The 27,532-nt window shown below is 40.6% G+C and overlaps 1 protein-coding gene across 2 annotated transcripts in view; it reads right to left on the bottom strand.

Annotated features, from left to right (window-relative positions):
* Window positions 1-27,532, bottom strand: part of Il13ra1 (interleukin 13 receptor, alpha 1) — a 70,351-nt gene that overhangs the window by 33,729 nt on the left and 9,090 nt on the right. For both annotated transcript variants that reach the window (XM_013019690.1, XM_013019691.1), the window contains exons 2-4: window positions 14,665-14,804; window positions 6,511-6,649; window positions 3,010-3,130 (exon numbers count right to left, since the gene is read on the bottom strand). In XM_013019690.1, coding sequence (XP_012875144.1) covers window positions 3,010-3,130; window positions 6,511-6,649; window positions 14,665-14,804 — 400 coding nt within the window. The remainder of the gene's footprint in view (window positions 1-3,009; window positions 3,131-6,510; window positions 6,650-14,664; window positions 14,805-27,532) is intronic.

Genomic DNA, 27,532 nt, shown 5'->3' with positions numbered 1-27,532 from the left:
GGCCTGGGCGCTGTCCCTCAGCTCTTCAGCTCAAGGCTAGCACTCTACCACTTGAGCCACAGCACCACTTCTGGCTTTTTTCTTTTTGTTTTTTTTTGTGGTGCTGAGGAATTGAACCCAGGGCCTCAGGCATGCAAGGCAAGTGCTCTACCACTGAGCCACCTTCCCAGCCCCAAAGCTGCTTTTTTTAAAAAACAAATTTACATTCCACCAGTTATTCAATACCTTTGACATATATGACTGTATGTTAATATAGACAACTATGTGGGCCACTTCCTTTCCTTCTATATTTTAAGCTTTAGACCCAAGGGGATAGGTTTCTGCTGTCCATTCAGTACTTTACCCACACCATGTGCTAAATAAAAGCTCACTGAACTGAATTGAGTTTGCCTGGCCCTCTCTTCCATGTTTGATTGCTAATAATTCTAAAGAATTATTCGGAAAGAATTCCAAGTGAAAAGGAATGATGAGAGATTACTTTAAAAATTTAACAGTTTATAGATGATATACCAAGGATGATCAAATATTAAAGTACCACATACCAAAGTATCAAAGTTATTTGGTGAGAAGCTAAACTGCTTGCTAAGCCATATTATTTATTGTTTGTTTATTGGCCACACTGGGGTTTGAACTCAGACTTTTGGTGCTGATTAGGCAAGCACTGTATTGCATAAGTCATATTGCTAGCTCTCAATTTTCTTTTTAAAACTAGACATCAGGATGGATATGCCAGTGGCTCATGACTATAATCTTAGCTACTCAGGAGGCTGAAATCTGAGGACTGTAGTTTGAGGCTAGCCTGGGCAGGAAAGCCTTATGAGACTCATCTCCACCAAAAAAAAGAAGCTAGAAGTGGAACTGTGGGTCAAGTGGTAGAGGGCAAGCCTTAGACATAAATGCTCCGGGGCAGCCCTTAGGCCTTGAGTTCAAGCCCAAGGACAGGCACGAAAAACAACAACAAAAACAACAACATCTAGACATCACTAACTTATATGTTGTTAATAGGAATATAAGATGATCCAACTGCTCTAAAACAGTTTGGTAGTTTTGTTGTTGTTGGTCTTTGTATGCATGTGTGTACTAGTAGTGGAGCTTGAATTCATAGCCTCAAGAGTTCTTGCTTGGCTTTTTAATTCACAGCTGGCATTCTACCACACAAACCACACCTTGAGTTCTTCCAATAATCCTAGCTATTCAAGAGGCTGAAATCCAAGTGTTCTGGTTTGAAGTTAGCCCGGGCAAGAAAGTCTGTGAGACTAATACACCACCAAAAAAGTCCAAAATGGAGCTGTAGCTCAAGTGGTAGAGTGCTAGCCTTGAGCAATAAAGCTCAGGGATAGGACCCAGGCCCCAAGTTCAGGCCCCGAGTCCAAGACCAAGGATAGGCACAAAAGCAACAACAATAAAACAGCAACAACGAAAACCTAAATGTTCAAATTATGACATTATTTACTAATTGTACTTTGAGCACTTTTCCAGAGAAATGAATAGTCATGCTTACCTAAAAACACATGAGATTATTTATGGCGGCTTTACTTCTAATAAAAGAAAAACTGGAGCCAGGCACTGTGCTCACGCCTGTAAACCTAGCTACTCAGGTGGCTGAGATCTGAGGATGATGGCTCAAAGCCAGCCCGGGCAGGAGAGACTGTGAGACTACAATAAACTACTCAAAAAAGCTGGAATTAGTGCTGTGGCTCAAGTGGTAGAATGCTCTCCTTGAGCAAAATAAGGTCAGGGACAGTGCCCAGGCCCTAAGTTCAAGCCCCAGGACTGGCAAAACAAATCCAAGTCTGCCAGAGCAAGGTGGTCATACCTGTTATCCTAGCTACTGGAGGGTAGACAGGGATCAGGATTGTGGTTCAAGGCCAGCCTGGGGAAAAAAAGTTAGCAAGATTCTATTTTGGTAGATAAGTCAGGTCTGGTGGCAAAAGTCCACTGCAAAGGAGACTATAGGAGGATCATGGTCTGAGGGTATCCCTGGGCAAAAATTCAAAACCTTATCTGAAAAATAACTGAAGCAAAAAAGGTTCCAGAAGTACGTGGATCAATCAAGTGGTAGTGTTCCTGTCTAAGCAAGCACAAGGCCCTAAATTCATTCCCCAGTACACCTAAAATGCCAGTTTTATGTGGCATATATGTAGGAGTTCATTCTAGTAACATTTATGAAATGAAAACAATACAGAGATGGAAAACAGACTAGTGGGTGCCAGAGGTTAGAGACTTGAGACTCAGGATTGCCAAGGAAAAGGGTTTCAGGAGGTAGATGTAGCAATAAGATCTTTGTAGTGTTGGAGCTATGTGAAGCAATTACATAGAACTTCAGACACATATACACAAACACAACATACACAAGTATACATAAAACTGATAAAATGAGATTAAGGCTATAGAATACTAATCTGGTTTTGTCAATGTTTCTAAGATGTTATCACTGGGAGAAGCTAGATAAAAAGTACATGGGTTCTCCTATACATTTTTTTGCAATTTCTTGTGTATCTGTACTTAAAAATAGAAAGTGTGTGTGTGTGTTGGTCCTGGAGCTTGAACTCAGGGCCAGAGCACTGTCCCTGAGCTTTTGTGTTCAAGGTTAGTATCTACCACTTGAGCCACAGCTCCCCTTCAGGCTTTTTTGCTGCTTAATTAGAGATAAGAGTCTCATAGACTTACCTGCCTGGTCTGGCTTGGAACCATGATCCTCTGATCTCAGCCTCCTAAGGTAGTTAGGATTATAGGTGTTAGCTACCAGTGCTCAGCCAGAAAGTGTTTTTTTAAAATTAACTATCCAAAGAAGATAGCAAATTGTCTATTTTTTTGTCTTTTCAGAAAAGATGAGACTGGGGCTGGGAGTACAGTTCAGTTGTGGAATACTTGTTTGGCATGCAAAATGGATCCCATTCGCAAAAAAGGATAAGCCATGTTTTTTCTTTTGAACTAGGTTGAATTCAAAGGCCTAAGCAATCACTCACAATCAGAGCTTCATCAAATCAACTATGTATACATACTCACCAATAGTAAAGAGTATAGTTCGTGTCCGGACTTGTATTCCTTCCAGGAAGCCAGGAACATGTCATATAGCTCAGGTTGTGCCAAACACACCGGAGCTCAGTCACAGCAGACTCAGGATCGCCTAAAATATTCAGTTCAGAGTTTAAGACTCTTCTTGTATTATAATATAAGCCAACCACTATCTCTATGGCATTGAGAAGGGGAAAGTGTTTTATCAGAAAGATAATATCTCACTCCATGTTACCCAAAAGTCACCCAGAATGGCAAAAACCCCAATCTTAATTTGTTCACAACCTTCTCACTTACTTCCTAATACACAAATACCTTGCTATCTCTGAAGGACCCTAAGTCTTCTACTTCTAACTAAAGAGAAAGGTGAAAGGTCAAGTAGTATTTCAATAAGCGATTACACAATTCCTCAATGAATGCGAAAATACAAATAACTCTTACTTTTTAAGTTTTACCAGCCACATATTGGTGGCTCATGCCTGTAATCCTAGCTACTCAGGAGGCTGAGATATGAGGACCACAGTTTGAAGTCAGCCCAGGCAGGAAAGTCTGTGAGATTTTCATCTTCAATTAGACACCAAAAACAAATGGAAGTGGAGCTGTGGCTCAAGTGGTAGAGTGCTAGCCCTGAGAAAAAAGAAAAAGCTTAGGGGACAGCACTCAGGTCCTGAGTTCAAACTTCAGGACCAGCACACACACACACACAAGTTTTATCAAAGTATAATTTAGTTTCCTGTTTTTTTCATCAATATCAACGCACTTCATTTTCTTTAAAAAGGTAAACATTTTTCCTGAAGCAGTTCTGGTACAAGATAAGTAGAACTTAAGCTGCTTTTTTATTGTAAAAATAGTGTATAGAGGGGTTAGTTACATGAGTAAGGTAATGAGTACATTTCCTATCGAGCGTTATCTCCTTCCTTTATCCCTACCATCCCTTACCTCCCCACCTCCTCAACTCTTCCCTCACCCCCAATTTGTAAAGTTTGTTTTCAACATAGTGTCTTGTACATCGCACTGTCACAATGGGTAAACCTGTATCCTTATTTTAGCATTTTGTTATTTTCCTTCCCCTCCCCAAATTAGAAAAATGTATATACAAGATACAGGACACCGTCATCAAATACAGTGAAAATGGGGAAGCACATACAAAAGAAGCAAAAAAAAAATCATATAGTACATTTTAAAGATGTTAAAAACAATAGCAAGAAAGAAAAAAAACCAGTTGTGTCCCTATCTTGGGGTTCATTTCACTTAACATCATCTTATATGATCATATGTACATAGCTTTTGACCTTTTTGGCTTGTCCTAGACTTACATTAGTTATTGCAAATAAGGGAAACCATGGGACCTATGTTTCTTTGGGCTTGGCTTACTTCACTTAATATAATTTTTTCCAAGTCTTTCCATTTCCTAACAAACAGGGCGATGTCATTCTTTCTGATGGAGGCAGAACCTAAGCTTTTATAACTGCTTCTTGTATGTTGTGACTTCTGGAGCCTTCAAATCTTTCCCTTTTTGCAGTCAGAATTTCACAATGTTTTCCAGATTGGCCCTAAACTCCTGAGCTCACATGATCAGATTGTTTTAGTTTTCCAATTACCTGGGATTACAAGCATGTCCTACTATGCCATGCCTGAATTATTTCTGATTTAAATCACTGTCTTTATAAAGCTGTTTGAGTTGTCATGTCTATAACTTAAATGTCCTTTTTAAAATATAAAGCCTTGGAAGTGGCGCTGTAGCTCAAGTGGTAGAGCGCTCGCCTTGAGCTGAAGACCTGAGGGACAGCGTCCAGGCCCAGAGTTCAAACCCCACGACCGACAAAAAATAAAAAATAAAAAAAAATATAAAGCCTTATTCCTCATAATCCTTGAGGGGGTTCCGTATTGACCCATTATCAATCATTTAGGTCATAATGTAATTCCTTTTCAGATTTTTAAACTCCAAAGGAAATGTGAATAAAGTAGGAATGGCAAGCTGTTATAAATCACAATCCCATCCTCTTGCCTTGAATTTTATCATTTTTAAAATGGTACTTTATAGCTGGGAATGTGGCTTAGTTGGGGAATGCTTGCCTAGTATGCATGAAGCACTGGGTCTGATTCCTCAGTATCACATAAACAGAAAAAGCCAGAAGTGGTGCTGTGGCTCAAGTAGTAGAGTGCTAGATTTGAGCTTAGAGAGGCTCAGGGACAGAGCCCATGCCCTGAGTTCATAAGTTCAAGCCCCAAGATGGGCAAAATTAATTAATCAGTTAATTAATTAATTAAAAATAATACTTTAGCCAGGCACTGGTCGCTCCCTCCTGTAATCCTAGTTGGTAGTAAAGCCCATCAGGTTCTTATCTCCAAGTAACTACCAAAAATGCTGGAGCTGTGGCTCAAGTGGGAGAGTGTTAGCCTTGAGCACAAAAGCTTGGGGACAGCTCCAAGGCCCCAGAGTTCAAGCCCAAAGACTGGCGCTAAGTAAATAAAAAATAAAAATGATACTTTATATGTTTTGGATCAGTGCAAAGCAGGTAGAATGACCTAGAGCACAACCATGCAGGGCTGTTTGGAAGTGGCAGAATGGGGTCCAGATCTGCTGAACCAAGAGACAACATAATATTAACAGACAGGATGTATACAGTATTTACCTTTGCCAGGACCATTCTAAGCACCTCATATATATTGACTTACCTAATTCTCTCAAACAATCATAAATGGTAGTTACCACCATCATGCCCATTTTTGGAAAAGAGTACATAATAAGTAGTTGGCAGAGTTGAGATTTAAGCTTAGGTAGGTAGTATCTAGTAGCCCTGCTCTAACTCAGTCTGTGACATATTCTGTATGTAATATAAAAGCCGGAAGGAGTTTGGGAGTTGTGTAACTGGAGGACAAAAACCAACCTCACTATTTAACAACTTTTCCTTGGGCTAGTCTTGTATTGAAGCTATATCATTTTGCCTACTTATCTTAAACATCTTTCTCTAAATATACTGTGTATACCAAACTAATTTTCCTTTCCATATAATCATGGTACTTTGATTTTCTTAAAAGGACTAGATTTAGAATATGAAGCCATAGAGTAAGTCACTCAATTCTTTTTTCCTCTTGAAATAGTCAAGGATAATAACCATAACTCACCTCACCTAAGCTTCAGGGGCCCAATTTATTGCAGGCATGGAGGGTTGGGGGGTTGTTCATTTTTCAAATTATAAAATAAATCACTACAAGTGTTGGGGATGGAGCTCAGTGGTGGAATGATTGACAAGTTTGTGCAAGGCCCTGGGTTCAATCCCTAGCACTGTAGTCATAGTAACAATAAAGCACTATAATTACTGTGCATCATTATGGATATTTTCTGTGAACACTTTGAAGGCACAGGCATTCTTAGACTGAACAGAAACCAGTACAGTACCTGGCATTCATTAGACTCAGTCTGACAATTGAATTAAGGAATGAAGAATATAAGCCCCTGGAACAAGAGACAGTGCTTTCAGTTATTACCTTCAGGGGGTGAGATGCACTTTTCCACCAAAGTGCTAGGCTTCTCACTTTCATTGGTGCTACACTGGGACCCCACTTGCAGACAAATCCTCTCATTTAGGGGCACTTCTGTTGAACGATGTGTTTCTGGAGCAATCTGCTACGGTTTGAAAGGGGAAAAAAAGGTATGAGCTGTAGCCAACATACAAAAAAAAACAAACTAAATATTCACATGCCCAAATGTATGTACCAACATTAAATTCTCAAGTGCTATAGGTCAGAGATTGTCTGCTAGAGTAATTTTGCTCCCCTGCCATCCCAGAAGACACTCAGTAATGTGTAAGGCCACTTTTCCTTATCATAACTTGGAAGGGAAGCTAGTGGCATCTAGTGAGTAGGAGCCATCAATGATACTAAATGTCTTACAATGCACAGGACAGCAACCCTGCTCCTCCCAGAGAATGATGCTGCATAATACCACCATTGAGAAATTATAGTGTAGATAAAAGTCACCTTAAGCATCATGAAATTTACCTAGAAGCCAACCATGCTAACATATTAACTGTCTAAAAGCAATTTGAAAGGAGCAGCATACAATTATCAGAATTTACTGCCAAGCCCATGCAACATACTCATCAAACTCAAGGTTAAAAAAAAAGAATCACTAAGATTCCTGTAATCTTGGTTACCTCAAGGAGACTTTTCATCAGATACTTTTCTGTACTGTTCATTTTTTGCCTAACTTGTACGTGTCTATAAATTACAAAGGTTGCTAATTGCACTGAAAGGTAGATAAGCTTGGGCTGGGAGGGGGCTCAGTGATAGAGTGCTTGCTTTGCCTGCATTCAATTGCTTTGCCTGGGTTCAATTCCTCAGCACCACCATAAGAAGAAAAAGCCGGAAGTGGCACTGTGGCTCAAGTGGTAGAGTGCTAGCCTTGAGCTGAAGAGCTGAGGGACAGCGCCCACGCCCAGAGTTCAAGCCCCATGACCGACAAAAAAAAAGTTAACCTTTAGATACTATATAGCCATCAGCCACAAATCTGGTATTATGATTTGAATAATTTGACTAAAGGGCTCTCTAGGAAATTAAAATTCCCAGAAGTGATAGAGCTGGAAGAATTAAGAATGGGGCTGCTTTTAATCAGAGCTCCAAGGACAGCACTTCCTGTTTTGCAATAGTTTCTGACCCAGGTTTCAGATATTTCCTTTCCTAATATTCTAATAGCCATGAAGGGAGAAACTGGTCACAGCACCTCAAGCAGCTATTTTGACATTTCCCAGGCTTGCTGAGAGCTGAGCATGAGGGTTACTCAAGATACCTTCAAAACCAGGACCTAAGGCTACTCTCTTGAGAAGTAGCTGGCAAATCAACAATGAATAAACCAGAGCAGACATGAACGAAACTACTTTTTTGGAGACAGAAGAGTTGAAACTGCACTCTGACAAAGAGAGACGGTCAGCCTGTTAGGACAGGACAAGATTTGTCAAGCAAAATCCTGGCTGGGATGAAAGAGACTGAGTGATTAAGCTACAAGACCATGGAGTATCCAGCAAAACTATGGTTATCCTCAGAGGAGCCTCCAGCTATTCTTAGCCAAGGACATTTTTCACAAGGAATTCCTGATTCCTTGCCAAGAAGCCTATTTATTATTCAGTTTCCCATATAGGCTCTGCCTACAGGGATGGAACATGCAATGTTACAAGAAGTCTTCCTGGAATGCATCACCATTTCAGTTTTCACAAGAGCAAGAACTAGAGAAGACTGTATACAGCACTGAGATTTCTGAGCTTGTGAAGGTGAAGACTATTCCCCAGGATCATGGTGATCAATGACAGCTGGAAGGCTTTGAATGCAAATTTCACCAATTTCACGATTTTACTAAACTTAAGTCCCACATTTCCCCTAATGAATCATGCTGACCCCAAGGATCCTTGATAACTCTTGTTTGGAAGCTACTTTGCCTTTTGAGGACACCAGGAAAAAAGATACTGTTGGAATACTGTAAATTACGGTGTGTGTGGCGGGGAGCTGAATCCCAGGGGTTGGCACTCTTCTAGCAAGTGTTTGATGTTTAGCATCACAAACAAAATTCTGACCAGAAATTAGAATCATCATGGAAAAAAATCTATTGTTCTAGCTGGAGGATGAAGGATTTTTTTTTTGGATGAAGGATTTTTATCACACAAAGATTTTTATTATACTGAAAATCTTATGTTAAAAATGCTTTAATACTTAAAGCTAAATCTTATTTTTAGGCACATTTATATGTCTAAAAACAACTTAGGCTAACTCAGTAGGCTGAGATCTGAGGATTGCAGTTTGAAGCCAACCCAGCCAGACAAATCTGTGAGACTCATGTATCCAATTAACCAGCAAAAATTTGGAAGTGGAGGTGTAACTCAAGTGGTAGTGTATCAGTGCTGGGTAAAAATGTTAATGAAAAAAAAGTGCCCTGAGTTCAAGACCTAGTACCAACACTTACGAAAAATTAAAGAGGATTAAAATCCCGGTACCAGAGGCTCACACCTGTAATCCTAGCTATTCAGGAGCCTAAGATCTGATGATCATGGCTCAAAGTCAGCCTGGGCAGGAAAGTCCGTGAGACTCTTATCTCCAGTTAATCACCAGAAAACTGGACGTGATGCTGTGGCTCAAAATAGTAGAGTGCTAGTCTTGAGCAAAAGAGCTCAGGGACAGCACCCAGGCCCTGAGTTCAAGTCTCACGATTGACAAAAAAAAAGGAGGACTAAGAGAAGAGATTTTAAAATAATTTTAAAATATTTTCATAAATTCAAGGTTCAACACTATGAAATTGTCATGAATAAAATAGGAGCTCTGATTTTATCAGAGATTACCAAGTGAGACATACTACTTCTCTATCAGACAAGGAACTAATTCCTTCCAGCAGATCTTGATGAATTATGTGTGATGGCTCCCACATGACTTTCCACTTTGGTGAATCATTCCACTGGTAGCTGCTATAATGGCGTTCTTCTCCACCCCTCAGGGAATCTGGCCTCCTTTGAAATTTTATCAAAAACTAATACTACAGTCCTGAACTTATTTATCCTTCTCCCCGAGAACCAATGTTCCCTTGTCACATCACACCTTTGCCAACTCCAGAATTCCTTTCTCAGAAGGAAAGAGTCAGGTACAGCTTCTGCCTCTCTGCATGCCTGGACCAAATGAAAGGGCCTGATGATTAATTTGCCCAGTGGGACTTCCTTATCTATTAGTGATGAAAAATACTTAAAATCTGATGCAAGATCTGGGGAACTAATAGACATTGATAAAGTACAGTAGTGGAGGGCAGATGCTGAGACTTATCTTTTCCTTTAAAACAATCATCTATGAATCCCTGTCTCTGATCTTCATGAGCCTCCAGTGTGAATACTGAAAATGATTTCCAGAGTTGATCTTGTCACTGCACAAATTGGGGACATTGGTAGATACTTGTTTGCAGAGTCCCTTAATCTGTGCAAACCATCATAAGGGCAACTGCCCAATTTGTTTCAGGGGTATATGAAGCCCTCTTTCACATATGATGTTACTGTATCCAAAAGTTAGAAAGAGGGGGAGAAAAATCACTTCTGCCATTCATACAGAGCCTCAAGATGGTAAACTCCATTTGGTCCAGACAGGAAATTTCCCATCACCAATCTGAAGGAATGATATTTTTCACTACTGTAAGATTGATAGCCACCAAAACTGTCAAATAGCTAGAATAAGCAAGCAGGCCTTACACAGACGTCACCCATTATGGTTTCCATTCCAAACAAATATTAATTCTTGGGGAATTCTCTCAGGAAGGAATGCATCCTGTTGCTTTTCTCTGAAAATACCATGTTCTGAGTTGCCCTCACCAGGCCTTTAGTAGCAAAATGGACCGAATAAGATTGAACAGTAATATTATGCTGAACCAATAAATACTGACAATATCCAACCATTTGTTTTGTGATTTTGAGAATTTCCTAGATTTCAGCCTAACAATACTACTGCTAATAAAAGTTAACAATGATTTAACCATAAATGTATTTGTATGGGATTCATTTAACCCTCTTCTTCAATGTACATACTGTCCATGAGGGAGGAACTGTTAATACCTCCACAGGATCCCACATATTTTAGTGCTGGTCTTGAACTCAGGGCCTTGGCACTGTTCCTGCACTTTTGTGCTCAAGGTTAGCACTCTACCACTTGAGCCATAGCTCCAATTCCACCTTGGTAGTAGTTAATTGGAGATAAGAGTCTTACAGACTTTCCTGCCCAAGCTAGCTTTGAATCATGATCCTTAGATCTCCTGAGTAGCTAGGATTACAGGCATGAGCCATCATCCACATTTTAAAAGCAAGGAAACCAAAGCTCACATTTGCCTAAGGTCACACAGCTTGAAAGAGGAAGGCAGAAATTTTCAAACCCAATTCTACTGCCTTTAAGCTTACTTCTTTTGCTAGTATCCAGCTTCATGCTTGTTAGGCAAGTGTTTTATCACTGGAACCAAGTACCATTTCAGTTAGTAGGGTTACTTTGAAGTGTAAATTTCTGTAAGTACACAGGAAAACCCATTTCTGGGTTAGAACATCAGCCTATCTTCCTGACATCCTTAACAAGCTAAGGAAAAGAAATCTAAAAGGTTACTTTTCTTCAAGGTTTCAAATAGATAGTCAAATTGAGGCAAGATAAACTAAGGAAAATGAGGCATGGTAAATGGCTGCCAGGAATTAGAAACTCAAGCTTAAAGCTAGTTCATCTACTTCTCTTAAGATTAAGGGAACAAAGTCATTTTAGGGGAAAATGAAGCAAGATAGACTAGGGGAAAATGAACTATGGTAAGCTTACAGCAAATACAGGAGATATTCTACCCATCTACGTCCCTTAAGATTGAGGGACTAAAGTCATTTAGGGGAAAATGTGACAGGATAAATTGAGGAAAATGAGGCATAGTGAAGGCAACTCAGAAACATGGTATTTAAAAACAAAAGCACCGTCTATGTTTCAAAGAAAAGCAACAGGATGGATTCCTTCGTAAGAGATGCATTCCTCACCCCAAGAATTAATATTTCTTTGGTAGGATGTATGCCTTCTGAGAGAAATGCTCCCCACAAACCTAAGCAACATCCTGTCCAAAAGGCAAACAACAAGATACCTTCCTTATCTCAAGGATAAGCATCTAGTTTATAGCAGGATGCATTCTTACCTGGAAGAAATACCCAAATGCCCCAAACATACAGGAACTCAGAAAGAGTTAACACCAGGAGTAATTAGAGCAAAGATAAACACCTGTCTTTGCATAACTTCTGCAATCCAAGTCAAGCACCCTAAGTGAAGAGCCGGTACTTTTATTTTTTGCCAGTCATGGGGCTTGGGCGCTGTCTCTGTGCTCTTCAGCTCAAGGTGAGCACTCTACCGCTTCAGCCACAGCACCACTTCCGGTTTTCTGGTGGTTTATTGGAGATAAGAGTCTCAGTACTTTTGTGCCAGGTGGGCTTTGAACCATGATCCTCAGATCTCAGCCTCCTGAATAGCTACGACTACAGGCGTGAGCCACCGGCACCCAGCAAGCCCCTACTTTTAAAAGAAACTTCACACACCTTCACCTGCATCCAGTGACAAAATGACTATGGTAGTTGCAAAGGTATTCAGGGACTTCCAACACTTAAGGCCCTTCATTAGGAGCAATAGGAAACCAACAACCAAGCATTGGTGGCTCACATTTATCCTAGCTACTGAGGAAGCTGAGGATTGGAGGGTCACAGTTGGAGGCCAATCCAGGTAGAAAGGTCCTTAAACACTCCATCTCCAAAACAGCCAGCAAAAAGGAGGGCTGGAGGCCTGGTTGAAGTGGTAGAATGGCAGCTATTAGCAAACAAGCCTAATAAGCCCTGAGTTCAAAAGTCCAGTATTAGAAGAAAAAAAAAAAGGAAGCCAACAGTATATAAAAGGGGACTAGAATTTCACTATTATAGGCCAACTAAGGAGTCTATTTTGAAATGCAAATGCTTCTAGTAAGCTTCAGTTCTTTATCAATTAACACCTCTGGCATAATTATCTTTTCAGCAGGGAAAAAGAGAAGGAAGATTAGCCAAGTTCCCTTGAAGAAAAGAGCTTGTTACAGTCTCATTATAATTAAACCTGTGTATGTGTATGACACACACACACACAAACACACACAATTTCCTAGGTACCATCAAGCCAGGGAAGTGGGTGGGACCACATTCTAAACAACAGAATGGAACACAAAGAATCAAAGAAATCAAATCATTTATCCCAATCCCTGAGCCACTATATGAGATGTACCAGCTAGAATCCAGTCTGCCTGACTCCTCCTACCACTGATCCATGTGAAATCCGTGATTTCACAATTCACTGTTCCTAAGTCTCATGACTAAGAAGAGAATTTTAAGGAGGCTTCTTATTCTGCCTCCCCCAAATTGTTGACAAATTCAGTTCTGAACACCCCTCTGCAGTTCTCCCACCCCCACTCATGTAGAAAAAAGGGACAGCGGACACCTGTGATGCTAGCTACTCAGGAGGCTGAGATGATCTGCGGATCACAGTATGAGGCAGCACGTGCAGGAAAGTACATGAGACTCTTATCTCCAGTTAACCACCAAGAAAGCCAGAAGTGGAGCTGTGGCTCAAGTGGCAGTGAGGCAGGATAAATTGAGGAAAATGAGGCCTGGTAAAGCAACTCAGAAACATGGTTCAGAAATTTTTATTCTGCAACCAAAGCCAAAGACCCCAAGTGAAGAGTCCTTACTTTTAGAGGGAAACTTCACAAACTTTCACTTGCATCTGGTGACAGTAGCATGCTAGCCTTGAGCATAAAAAGAGGGGACAGAGATATATAACAGCTGAATATCATGGCACTGGTGACACTTGTAATCCTAGGTACTCAGTATGCTGAGATGTGAGGATTAAAGTTTGAAGCCAGCCCAGGCAGGACAGTTTGAAACACTCTCATCTTAGCAAAACGTTGCATATGGAAGTGTGCCTAAAGTGTTAAAGCACAAGCTTTGAGAGAAAAAGCTAAGGGCCAGTATCCAGGTCCTGAGTTCAAGCCCCAGTACTGGCATTAAATAAAGATTATCATAAAGGACCTAAAATTATCCATTCTGTCAACAAAAAATTAATTTACTACATCTGATTGGAAAGGCCTCAAATTTCACTCCCTGGCAAAACCCACCTGCCACCAGCTTATTATATAATGTTCCACATGGCCATTTACCTTCAGACCACATAGCAATTAGCAAGATGGCAAAAATGAAAAGTTCCCTGAAAAATGAGTCTTCTATGGACAGAAGCTGATACAACTAGGAAGGAGAACAAGACCAACTTTACATAAAGTAATTAATTAATAGCAAATGCTTAATAGCTAAAGATCTTAAATACATTTCATTACCAAATAATTACCAAATATTTTTAAATGTTGAACTCTGTCAGTGAAATAAAGATACTGGGTCTAACCAGCGCCATCTTGGTCATGTGATAGATGATAAGGAATTGAATTTAACTGGTGCCATCTTGTCTTCATGGTAGAGGCTGGGAAATTCCACCTCCCAGGTGATGGGCGTGCCTGAATTCCTAGAGGTAGGGGTGGGGACTTGGATAATAGGTTACTGGACCTGTCAGTCCTGTGCCTTGAATTCATGAGACTCTTGAGTTTCCTGTGACCCTGCTCCCTGCCTCTAACCCTATTTAGGCCTGGACCAGCTCAGGCGACATTATGTCATGTCTTGTGTTTTGTCTCCTGGCTCTCCTCCAGTCATCATGGCATCCCACTTCAGATCTCCATTGGAGTTGATCTGGGTTGTTGGTATTGTTATTTTGCTTGCTCTTTCCTCTCCTGCTCTCATGGCTCAGTTTTCTAACAATGTTAAGTATATTTGACAGGCTGCAGGTCTTTGTGACAAGAGTCTATCTGCACTCACTGGCTTTCCAAGATATACTCCCAATTCAACCTCTTAAAAATGTGGCTTTTCTGTTTCTTGCTATTGAGTTCCCGTACAACATCAGTAGCTATTGAAAATACAATTTTTACCCAAGTGAAATTAGAATGCAACCCCAAATAAAATTTCAACTTTGTGTAAGATTTAGAATTTGCCTCATTCTTGGCTCTAATTCATAATATTTGCTTTAGTTCATTAGTGCCATGTGTTTTAGCAAACTTACCTTATCCTGTTTGTCTCCAAAATGACTAAAATATCTGAGACTACAATTTGGACTGGCTCCCTCGGGTGGATTCCACGTCCATATTACTGTGCAGAGGTTTTCAATGTAGACGCTCAAGTTTGTCACAGGGGGCTGAGTTTCTGTGTAAATCAAGCACAAGAAAAAAAATTATCAGTGCCAGCCAGTACTGCTAATGATCCATTCAATCTATCCTCCCCCATTTTAGGCCAAAACATAATAAGAACTGAGTTAATATCTAACATTTACTAAGTAGGTACTATTGTAAATATTCTATATGCATTAATTCATTCAGTCTTCACAACCATGTTTGACTTAGGGACTGTCAAGGGGTCCAGGTGAGGGCTTGTAAAGTTTCCCTTCAGAAGTAGGGACTCTGCCAAGGGTCCTTGACTTTGATGGCAGAATAAGAATTTCCGGACAAGTCACAATGGTAAGAAAACTTGGCAGAGTTTTATTATGTAAGTAAGCAGGCAAACAGACTTGCAGGCAAGCAGAAAGCCTGAGGAATATACTAATACAGTATGGATACTCTCTAAGGGAGAGACACTGAGTTCTGACATCAGGGGTATTTATATGATAAAGGAAGGAGGTCTGACTTAAAGTTTTGCAAAAATAGGTGTTTACCTTTGCTTTCAATTACTTTTGATGTTGTTACACTTTCAAAGTTCTTGGCAGATATTTGTGACTCACCCACAAATGCTGGGGCATTCCTCCTAAAAAAGAATGCAGCCAACCACCAAACAGATGCTATTTTTTTTTTGTCAGTCGTGGGGCTTGAACTGTGGGCCTGGAAGCTGTCCCTCAGCTCTTCAACTCAAGGCTAGTGTTCTACCACTTGAGCCACAGCACTACTTCCAGTTTTCTGAGTGGTTTCATTGGAGATAAGAATCTCACAGACTTTCCTGCCTAGGCTGGCTTTGAACCATGATCCTCAGAGCTCAGTCTCCTGAGTAGCTAGGATTACAGGCATGAGCCACCAGTGCCTGGCTAGATGCTAATTCTTAATGTAAGTAATTCATCCCATTATCTCTCTTAGAAACAAAGAAAGTACTGCTTCTGTGTTTCTGTTTTCTGAGTTCTTGGCAGCCATGTACCAGGCCTCATTTTTCCTAATCCATCCTGTCTCATTGTCCCCTAGAAAGGACTTTGGTCCCTTATTTTTAAGGGACGTTTATGACTGAAGATCAGTCTTCTGTATTTGCTTTAAGCTGAGTTTTTTAGTTATTGGTTGCTGTTTACCATGCCTCATTTTCCCTATTTTATCCTGTCTCAGGACCATGGGCCTTACATTAATCAGTGACATTTGACATAGGGACTTTTATTTAGCCTCCACTGACAATGCAGTGACTGAGGCCCATGGAGGCTAGTTAAGTCATCTGCTCAGTATCCCAGGATAAGTGAGACTTCAACCTGTAATGTGACTTCAAGGTTATGTTCTTTTTGTTTATCCAGCACCAGCAATTGAACGCAGGATCTCAGGCTTACTAAAAAAGTATTCTAAGCAGGGCACTGGTGGGCTCATGCCTATAATTCTAGCTACTCAGTAGGCTGAGATTTAAGGATCACTGTTTGAAGCCAGCTTGGACAGGAAAGTCCAGGAGACTCTTACCTCCACTCCAGTTAACCACCAGAAAACCAGAAGCTGCACTGTGGCTCAAAGAGGCTAGCCTTGAGCAAAAAGAACTCAGGGACAATGCCCAGGCCCCCAGTTCAAGCCACACACCTAACACACACACAAAAACAAAAACAAACAAAAACCCAAGTATTCTAGCAATTGAGGCAGGGTCCCAGCACCCGCCAAGGTCCTAGCCTTAACTACAGCCCTCCCTAAGATTGCTTCTAGCACCCCCTGTGGATACCAAGATCTACAGATGCTAAAGTCTGTAATTCAAAATGGTACAGTGTCTGCATAGAACCTAGACATGGCCTTTCTTTCTTTCTTTTTTTTTTGGTTGGTCATGGGGCTTGAACTCTGGGCTTGGGCCGCTGTCCCTGTGCTCTTCAGCTCAAGGCAAGCGCTCTACCGCTTGAGCCACAGCGCCACTTCTGGTTTTTTTCTAATGAGTCTCATGGACTTTCCTGTCCTGGCTGGCTTTGAACCGCGATCCTCAGATCTCAGCCTCCTGAATAGCTAGGATTACAGGCGTGAGCCACCAGTGTCTGGTGGCATGGCCTTTCTTATATTTTAAATATTCTCCAGATAAGTTCCAATACCTAAAATAATGTAAATAGCTTCATACAGCATAGTTACACTGCAGTGCTTTGGGAATAATGACAAGAAAAGACATGTTTAGTACAGACACCATTAGTAGAATATTTTTGATCTGAGCTTAGCTGGCCTGCAGAGCCAAATTTACTTGCTATATGGTGAACATAGAGAAAAAATACATTCTTTATTTTGTGCCAGTCCTGTGGCTTGAACTCAGGGCATAGGTGCTGTCCCTGAGCTTCTTTTGCTCAAGGCACAGCTCCACTTCTGGCTCTTTGGTGGTTAGAGATAAGGCTCATGGATTTCCTGCCTGGGCTGACTTGGAACCATGATCCTCAGATCTCAGCCTTCTGAGTAGCTAGTATTACAGGCAGATGTGAGCCACTGGCACCCGGTGAGAAGAATATATTCTTAAATGCTAGCATTTCCAAGTTGTGCTTCCCCAGGAGGTTGGAGCTTCCCATACTTTGGATTTACATCTCAATAATAGCTTAATCTTAGCAGGACTATTGTGTTGTGTAGTACAGGGTTTGAGCTCAAAGCTCAAGTATTGCTAGACAGTACTTTTCCACTTGAAACATACCTCCAGCCCTTTTTGCTTCAGTTATTTTTCAGATAGGGCCTCATATTTGTGCCCTAACTGGTCTTTTATTATGCTACCCAATTAGCTAGGATAACAGGTGTGTACCACCACACCCAGCTTATTGGCTGGAAGGGGTCTTGAAAAGTTTTGTCCCAGCTGGCCTCAAACCCTGATTCTCCTTATCTATGATTCCAGAGGAGCTAGGATTATAGGTATAGGCCATCATGCCTAGCTGTCAGCAGTCCTTTGAAGTTAAGAAGTTCACCAGGCACCGGTGGCTCATGCTTTTAATCCTAGCTACTCAAGAGTCTGAGATCTGAAGATCAAAGTTCAAAGCCAGTCTGGGCAAGAAAGTCCGTGAGACTCTTATCTCCAATTAATCACCAGAAAACCAGAAGTGGTGCTGTGGCTCAAGTGTTAGAGTGCTCACCTTGAACTGAACAGCTCAGGGACAGTGTCCAGGCCCAGAGTTCAAGCCACACAACTGACCAAAAACCAAAAACCCAAAATCCAAAAACAATGACCAGATCATGTTACCAAGTAAAACTGAAGATGAACTTCTTAAATTCTTATTTTTTTTTTGTCAGTCGTGGGGCTTGAACTCTGGGCCTGGGCCCTGTCCCTCAGCTCTTCAGTTCAAGGCGAGAGCTCTACCGCTTGAGCCACAGTGCCACTTCCGGTTTTCTGGTGGTTAATTGGAGATAAGAGTCTCACGGACTTTCTTGCCCTGGTGTGGCTTTGAACCATGATCCTCAGATCTCAGCCTCCTGAGTAGCTAGGATTACAGGCATGAGCCAAGCTTGGTGACTGTTTTTGTGAAGATATATATCTTTCCCAAAGAAGTTCTGAGAAAGAGATTTAGGAGTGTTTTGTTCCCCTGAGGTCTGGAGTAGAGCAGCTAGAGCTACAGCTTTGGCTAACTTGAAAAGGAAAGGGAAAGAAGAGAAACTAAAATATCATTTCAAACTTTCCTGAGAACTTCTCTAAATATCTGGACTATCAAAGTCATCCCAAAGAAACTGAGTGGGGGTATGTAGGAACTCTTAGTCCTATCTTTGCAATTTTCCATAAATTAAAAAATATTTAGCAAGGCACTGGTAGATTATGAATGCAATGAGTATAACTCAGAAGGTTGAGACCTCAGGATTGCGGTTCAAAACGAGCCCAGGCAGAAAAGTCCCTGTGATACTCTTATTGCCAATTAACCACTCAAAATCCAGTAGTGGCTCAAAGTGGTAGAGCCCTAGCCTTGAGCAACAGATCTCAGGGATAGCACCTAGGCCCCAAGTTCAATCTCCATACGGACAAAAAAAATATTCCCCAGAGACTAGAATGTAGCTTGGTGATAGAGTGCTTGCATACTGTATGCTAGTATCCCCAAAAGGGTGGCAATTACTAATAATTACTAGCCAAGCACCCGTGTCTCACTTCTAACTCTATCTACTCAGGAAGCTGAGATCTGAGGATTGTGGTTTGAAGCCAGCTGGATAAGAAAGTCCTGGAGACTCTTATTAACTCCAATTATTATTAACATTATTAACTTATTAGCTCCAATTAACTACTGGAATTTGGATCTGTGGCTCAACTGGTAGAGCACTAGCCTTGAGCAAAAGGGCTCAGTGACAGAGTCCAGACCCTGATTTCAAGTCCTACAACCTGCACACAAAAAAGTAACAAGCTATAGTTACTAATGTACTGTTTTATCAAAACAAATACCAGGAAGAAGAAACATGTTTTGGGGAGTGAGCAAAGGGAGGGCACAGGAATGGAGGAAAGAAGGGTGAGCAAATTCAGTCATTATATTCAATGTAAATAAACTATATAAATTGAGTGTAGGGATGGAAGGGGAAAAATGGGGGATAACAAAGAAGAAAAGGACGACATTGACCAAGAAGCACTGTACTCATAATCTGACTTATGGAAGTGTACAACTACTTAATAATAACAGTAACAGATTATAAGCAACTTGAAGACAAAATGAACTGTAGTTATAATACTTTAATCAAATTATATAAACGGCACACTCTGCCATAATATTTAGGAATATACCAGGCCTCTTACATAATTGACAATTCTTCAACCATTACCTTTCTAAGCAAACAATTCCATCTGTCCTAAATTACCAACTACATAGGCACGACACAGCTGGCATTTCTTTTAATAAGTCAGTTCCATGCATAGCAGCCTACTTGGTCAGCAGCCTACAAGTCCCTCAACCTTCAATATTCATTTCCCCCTCCTACCTTGACTATATTTTTCAGTCACAGTTTTTTATTGTTAATAGGAAGGTGATTTTTACAGAGGGGAGTACAGTTACATAAGTAAGCAAAGAATACATTTCTTTTTGAACAACGTCACCCCTTCTCTCCCAGTTTTTCCCTCTCATCCCTGCCCACAAGTTGTATAGTACATTTTCAACATAGTGTCTAGTGAATGTCACTGCTGCATTTGTTCACCCTTTGTCCCTCCATTTTTTTCTTTTTATTGTGAAAATACTGTACAAAGGGGTTACAATTACATGGGCAAGATAATGAGTACATTTCTTATCAAGCATTGTAGCCTCCTCCTTTGTTTCCCCTTCCCATCCCTTCCCATTCTCTTCCCACTCCCCACCCAATCCTCCCCCCCCCCCACCACCAAAGTTGTAACATTCGTTTTCCTGCTTTCACTGTATTTGAGGTTGGTATAATTTGTGGAGGGGAAGGCAAAAAACAAAGCGTTTAAATAGGGATACAGGTGGACCCATTGCAACAATGAGATGTCCCTCCATTTTTGTGCCCCTCCCTACTCTCTCAAAGACAGATAAATGAACAAATATGACAAAAGGAAATAAAAACACAAACAACAAAGAAAAAACCTCTTGATTCTCTGGAGTTCATTTTGCTAAGTTTTATATTATCTGACACACCTTTGTGTTCTTCCCCTAAGAGTATCCTCCTGGGCTGGGAATGTGGCTTAGTCGTAGAGTGCTTGCCTAGCATGCATGAAGCCCTGAGTTCAATTCCTCAGTACCACATAAAAGAAAAAGCCAGAAGTGGCACTATGGCTTAAGAGGTAGAGTGCTAGCCTTGAGCAAAAGAAGCTCAGGGACAATGCCCAGGCCCCGAGTTCAAGCCCCAGGACTGGCAAAAAAAAAAAAAGAGTATCCCCTTTGGTTGTACTGTGTGTGAATATATAGAGTCCTATATAATTTATCATGTGCTGGTGCTTCGCTATTTTTTTAAATGTGATTTCATTATTATTAAGGTGTTGTACAGAGGGATTATCATTTCATAAGACAGGTAATAAGTACATTTCTTTTTTTGGACAATGTCACCCCTTTGCTTTCCCAGCTTCCCCCTCCCCTAACTTTATTTTTTATGGTCTAACCTTTTTATTAGGGTATATTAATTGCATAAAATAATGGGTTTTAGGATTGGCGAGGTGGCTCAGTTGATAGAGTGCTAGCCAATGAATGAAGGGGTCAGGTACCAAGTTGGAGTCCAGGTCTTGGAACCAAAAAAAGAAAAGGAAAAAAATGGTGGGTTTCATTGCTACATTTGCATACATGCATACAATGGTCACAGCTTTTCCCAAGGGGAAGGAGGTCTTTGAAGAAGTGAGGAGTTCCAATGGCACTGGATAGAAACAGAACTAGTGCCAGGGGTGCTGTGGCAGGGAGAGTGGCAGAGAGCATCAATGACTCAGGCAATAGTGTTATCAACTATGATCTGAAGTGAACACAAGAGTATATGCCTATTCTTCTCTGGCTGCTGTAACACTGAGTCAATAATAGCTCCAAAGACAAACCAATGGTCAGGGTGAAAGCTTTGACTCCATACTTAGGTTCTGACTAAAGACTATAATCGACTAAAATTATCTTCCCTGTTCTGTACTTTCCAAAGCCAAAATTGAGTGAAAATCCAAGATACCTGGCTTAGTACTTCTTGATGCTCTGTAGACCTACCCACCTTCCATTTCCACACAAAAATTAAAGATCTGGTATTAAAATATTACCTATTTATGGTTTACTTCAGTTAACACTACAACCTTCAAGTAGGGCTAGGACATTAGATTTGATTTGATTTTCTAAGACTTGGTCTCAAACTTAGTATATGATGTTTTCAAAGCTCCTGGCTGGTGTTCTACCCCCTAAGCCATACCTCAAACCCTAAGATATATTAGTTTGGAACTCCAGAGTCTACTGGAGGTTTGTAATTTTCATGAAAAGCTTGAACCAGATAGATTTCAGATAATTTCAATCAATTTACGGTCAATTTCAGCTTTTAGCATTGCAGTAAGCACCTCAAATCCAAATCTCAATCTCATGTTAAACCTCAAATCCCAGGGTAGACAGATGTGCACATTCCTGGAGCAACTTTCACTACTCAGCTTGCTGGAGCCAGAGTGCCTCCAAATCCTTGGAGTGTGCATTTCAACATCTATTGATGCTTCCAATCACAGAAGTAGAGGCCAAAAGGCCAGGACCATTGTTATTTCTGTGTCCTCCTCTTCAAGCTGAAGTGTAAGGACTGGCACTCTCCCCTGCATCAATAATGTTATTCCTTTTCACTTTGGGGGATCCAGATGTTAAAGATTAAATCATTAAAAAAATAACTGGGACATTACAAAGTAAGCTTGCATTGCCAGTTTAGTGGGTGACTCAGTGTCTCCCAGAAAATTCTGAGAGACTCCATTTCCAATTAACAGCAAAATGCTGGGCTGAAGATGTATCTCAAATGGTAAGGTACAGCAATCCTCATAAGCATGAGGAAATTGTTTCTGGTTTTAGTTGTATATGTGTGTGTGTGTACACACACACACACACACACACACACATGCTCGCGCACATGCATGTACAAAGCTGCCATGCCTGGGGGAAGCTTCCCAAAGACCTATTAAGATCTTATGTTTATATCTCAAGCTGATCTTTAGCACAGGAACAGACTACAAAAACCAACCATCAACAGTTGTTTGTAGTGGGGGAGAGGGGAAGGGATGGGAAGGGGAAACAAAGGAGGAGGCAACAATGCTTGATAAGAAATGTACTCATTACCTTGCCCATGTAATTGTAACTCCTCTGTATGGTATTTTCACAATAAAAAAATAGTTGTTTGTAATAAAAATAGACAACCTTCGAAAAGGGAAGCATCTGTTTTACATAATTACATTATTTGATTCAAGTGGCCAGTTTTCAACAATAACAAAAAAAAATCTCAAGGCATAAAAACAAAAAAAGCAAGTATGAGCCATTCAAAGGAAAAAAGTAAATTAAGACAACGGTCTCTGAAAAGGCAGAAATGTTACGCAAAGACTTTAAAACAAATGTCTTAGAGATGTTCGCTGCTAGAGGAAGATGTGAAGAACGTCAACATTTTCAGCCAGGTGCCAGGGACTCATGCCTATCTATCTTAGCTACTCAGGAGGCTGAAATCTGAGGATTGAGGTTTGAAGCCAGCCCAGGCAGAAAAGTCCCCATGAGACTCTGATCTCCAATTAACCACTCAAAAACTGGAAGTAGAACTGTGGCTAAAAGTGGTAGAGTGCTAGACTTGAGCAAAATTGTTCAGGAACAGCGCCCAGGCCCTGAGTTCAAGCCCCACGACTGACCAAAAAATTTAAAAAAGATTTTCAGAAGGCGAGACATAAACAAGATGGAAATTTCAATAAAACATAAAATAAAAATAAAAATAAATTCTGGAGCCAGGCACAATGGCTTATGCCTATAATCCTAGCTACTCAGGAGGTAGAAATTTAAAGGATTCTACTTTGAGGTCAGCCTGAGGAAACAAGTTTATAAGGCCCCTATATAAATGACAAAAAGCTGAATAGGGTAGTTCATTAGTGTAATCCCAGCTATCTCAAAATAACCAAAGTAAAAAGGTCTGGAGGCTAGCTCAAGTGGTAGAGCATCTGCCTCATAAGCACTAGATCCTGAGTTCAAACTCCAGTACTGTCAATAAATTCTAGAAAGATAAACTATAATAGCTGAAATGAAAATTTCACCAAAGACATGTGAAGGAGGATTTGATAAAGCAAAAGAAATAACTAGCACATTTGAACAGAGCACTAGGGAAATTATCACCTGTGAAGAAGAAAATAGCTCTGACCCTCTAAAAAATATGGGACAGCATCAGAGGACCAACAAATGAATTGGGATTTCCCAGATTTGAAAGACATGAATAGAAACATCCAAAATGTAGGAGTCACAGTAAAAGCAGTGTCAATATATAGATAGAAATATACCAAAAATATAAATTAAGAGCTGGTGTCTCATACCTGTAATTTTAGCTATCCAGGAGGCTGAAATCTAGAACAATTGGAAGCCCTCCTGGGGAGCCTCCATCTCTAACCAGCAAAAAGTTGGTCTGGAGATGTGGCTCAAGTAGTAGAGTGCAAGCCCAGCAAGCAGTACAAGGTCCTGAATTCAATGAAGTAATGAAGCCAGCCAGGTATGGTGGTTCCCACCTCTACTCTATTCTTGAGGTTGGGGTGGTGCATAACCAGGAATATTACAAGTCCTGAGCAGCCTGGGCTACATAGCCAGACTGGGTGGCAAAAAAAAAAAAAAATCCAGTTAACAATCGCAAATAAAAAAACCTAGCTTTACAACAAATTGAAAGAAAAAACCGAATCCAAACTTATGAAAAGTCAGAAAATGAAGACTACAGCAGAAATCAATGATACAGGGAGTAGAAAAGTCAAGATCAATGAAAAAGGTTTTTTTTTAACTTGAATAAAATTGTCACAGCTTTAGTAGATGGACTAAGAAAAAAGAGAGCATACTGAAATTAGCAAACTCATGCATGAAAATGAGTATATTACTACTGATTCTAAGAAATAGAAAAGAAAGCAGTATGAATAACTCTCCACTAAGAAATTGGATGACCTAGATAAAGTTCTTAGAACAGCAAGGTTGAGATCTAAGGATCCCAGTTCAAAGATAGCCTGGGCAGGAAAGTCTTTGAGACTTTTACCTCCAATTAACCACCAAAACACTGGAAGTGGAGCTGTGGCTCAAGTGGTAGAGTATTAGCCTTGAGCACAAAAGCTCAGGGACGGCATCCTGAGTTCAAGTTCCAAGACTGGCACAAATTTTTTTTAAACATACTAGCCAAGTGAATTTAGAAACAAATTATAACCGAGAGATTTATTCCTGGAAGGATCATTCAATATATAAAATTTTATTAATGTAATATATTACATTAACACAATAAAGGGGTAAAAACCCTATGACTGTCTCAACTGACAGACAAAAACAGTAGACATTTAGCAACTGCACTAGGTGCCAGTGACTCACACCTGTAATCCAAGCTAAATGGAAAGTTGAGATTGGGAGAATCTCAGTTCCCGACAGCCCAGGTAGGAAAGTTGGTGATATTCTATCTCCACAGAAGAAAGCTGGATGTAATGCCATTCATCTGTGATCCCAGCAATGACAGGAAGCCTAACATAGCCTCATTATAACTCAGGTGGGTTCCCCAGCAGGAAGAAAGACTATCCTAAAAATAATCACCGAAAAAATAAGGCTGGACCTGTGTAGTGTACTAGCCTAGCAAGTGTGAGACCCTGACCCCAACACTTCCAAAAAAACCCCCAAAATCAGCACCTGAGGCTGGGACGATAGCTCAGAAATAGAACAACTTATCTAACAGACACAAAGCCCTGCCTTCAATCCTTAGCAACACACACACACACACCCATTATGACCTTTCATAATGAAAGCACTGAACAAACTATAAATATAAGGAAACTATTGCAACATAATAAAAGCTACATATGAAAACCCATAGCAAACATCAATGGTGAGACTGGAAGCTTATCTTCTGGGATCAGGAACAAGGAGGCTTACTTTTGCCACTTGTGTTCAACATGTTACTGGAACTTCTTACCTGGCAATTGGACATGAAAAAGAGATTCAAAAGATCCAGATAAAGAGGAAGAAGTAAAATGATCTGTGATTTCAGATGATATGATCTGATGTGTAGAAAATCTTAAAGACTCCATAAAACCAATTAGAATGAATAAATTTTACAATGCATCAGAATATAAAGTCAATACAGTCAGGTGCTGGTGGCTCACTAAGGTAATCATAGCTACTCAGGAGGCCGAGATCTTAGGATCTCAGTTCAAAGCCAGCCCGGGCAGGAAAGTCTATGAGACTCTTATCTCCAATAAACCACCAGAAAACCCAAAGTGGTACTGTGGCTCAAGTGGTAGAGTGCTAGCCTTTAGCAAAAGAGCTCAGGGACAGAGCCCAGTCCCAGAGTTCAAGCCCCATGGCCAACAAAATAAATAAGTCAATACACAAAAATCATTCATACTTCTAAAAGAAATGACCTGGAAAAAATTTAACTCCACTTACAGCAGTATCAGTATGAATAAAATACACAGGAATTACACACTTTTTTGTGCCAGTCCTGGGTCGTGTGTGTGTGTGTGTGTGTGTGTGTGTGTGTGTGTGTGTGAGAGAGAGAGAGAGAGAGAGAGAGAGAGAGAGAGAGAGAGAGAGAGAAACAGACAGACAGAGACAGAGACACAGACAGACAGGCAGGCAGACAGACAGACAGAGCATGTCCTGGGGCTTGAACTCAGGGCCTGGGTACCATCAAGATCCTTTTTCTCAATGCTAGCCCTCTAGCACTTGAGCCACAAGCCACTTCTGGATTTTTCTGAGTAGTTTTTTGAGATAAGAATCTCATGGACTCAGATTGCAGCCTCCTGAGTAGCTGGGGATTACAGGCATGAGCCAACAAAACCTGCCTAGTCGTGGATCTTGAGCTCAGGGCTTAAGCACTGAGGTGGTTGTTTGTTTTGTTTTTTGTTTTTTTTTTTGGTGCCTGAGCTTTTTGCTCAAGACTAGCACTTTATCACTTGAGTCACAGCTCTACTTATTGCCATTTGGTAACTGAAGGTAAGAATTTCATGGCTTTTCTTGCCCAGGTATCCTTGAACCCCACTCCTCACATTTTAGCCTCCTGAGTAGCTAGGAGTACAGTGGTGTACCACTAGTGCCCAGCTAGGAATTACAAACTTTAAAAAGACATAAATGGAGACATACCCCACATTCATGTATTAGAAGACTTAATACTGTTGAGATGTCAGTTCCCAAAATGATATGCATATTCAATGCAGTTCTTATGAAAATTCAAATCATTTTTCATAGAAAATAGAATCCTAAAATTCAAATGGAATCTTGAAAGACACTGAATAGCTAAAATAATGTTGAAAAACAAAAATAAAGCTGGAAGTCTCATATTTTTATTTCAAAACTTACTACAAAGCTCAATAATATTTTTTTAAAAAAACAGCACTGGAATAATGGCAGATACCTAGACCAATAAATAAAGAGGAGTGCCTGCAAATAACTGATTGCATAAATAATCTAATGATTTCTTTTTTTGGGGGGGGTCCAGTTATGGGGCCTGAACTCTGGGCCTGGGCACTGTCTCTCAGCTCTTCAGCTCAAGGCTAGTGTTCTACCACTTGAGTCACAGCGCCACTTGTGGCTTTTTTCTTTTTGCTTATGTGGTGCTGAGGAATCAAACCCAGAGCCTCAGGCATGCAAGGCAAGCGCTCTACCACTGAGCCACCTTCCCAGCCCCATAAATAATCTAATGATTTCTGACAAGGGAGCCAAGACCATTTCATAGGGAAAAGATAGTCTTCTCAAGAAATGGTGCTGGGAAACCTGGACATCCAAATGGGAAGGAAGATGTATCTTATCTAACACCAAACCTAAAATTGAACTTGTAATAAACCAAAGACCTAAAATCTAAGATCTAAAACTATAATAAAACTTAAAACTATAAAGAAAATCTAAAACTCTTAGAAGAAAACCTAACGTAAGACCAGGTGCTGGTGGCTCATGCCTATCATCCTAGCTACTCAGGAGGTCAAGATGTGAGGATTACAGTTCAAAGCCATCCAGGGCAGGGAAGTCCATTAGACTTTTATCTCCAATTGACCACCAAAAACTTGAGTGGCATTGTGGCTCAAGTGACAGTTATAGCCTTGAGCAAAAATGCTCAGGGATCAAATAGCTGGAACAACGGAGGAGGAGGAGGAGGAGGAGG

The sequence above is a fragment of the Dipodomys ordii genome, unplaced genomic scaffold, assembly GCF_000151885.1.
Source record: "Dipodomys ordii isolate 6190 unplaced genomic scaffold, Dord_2.0 Scaffold47, whole genome shotgun sequence".
In the NCBI taxonomy this organism is placed as follows: Eukaryota; Metazoa; Chordata; class Mammalia; order Rodentia; family Heteromyidae; genus Dipodomys; species Dipodomys ordii.
Note: the sequence above shows the minus strand (reverse complement) of the source record. Positions and strands in the feature narration are given on the sequence as shown.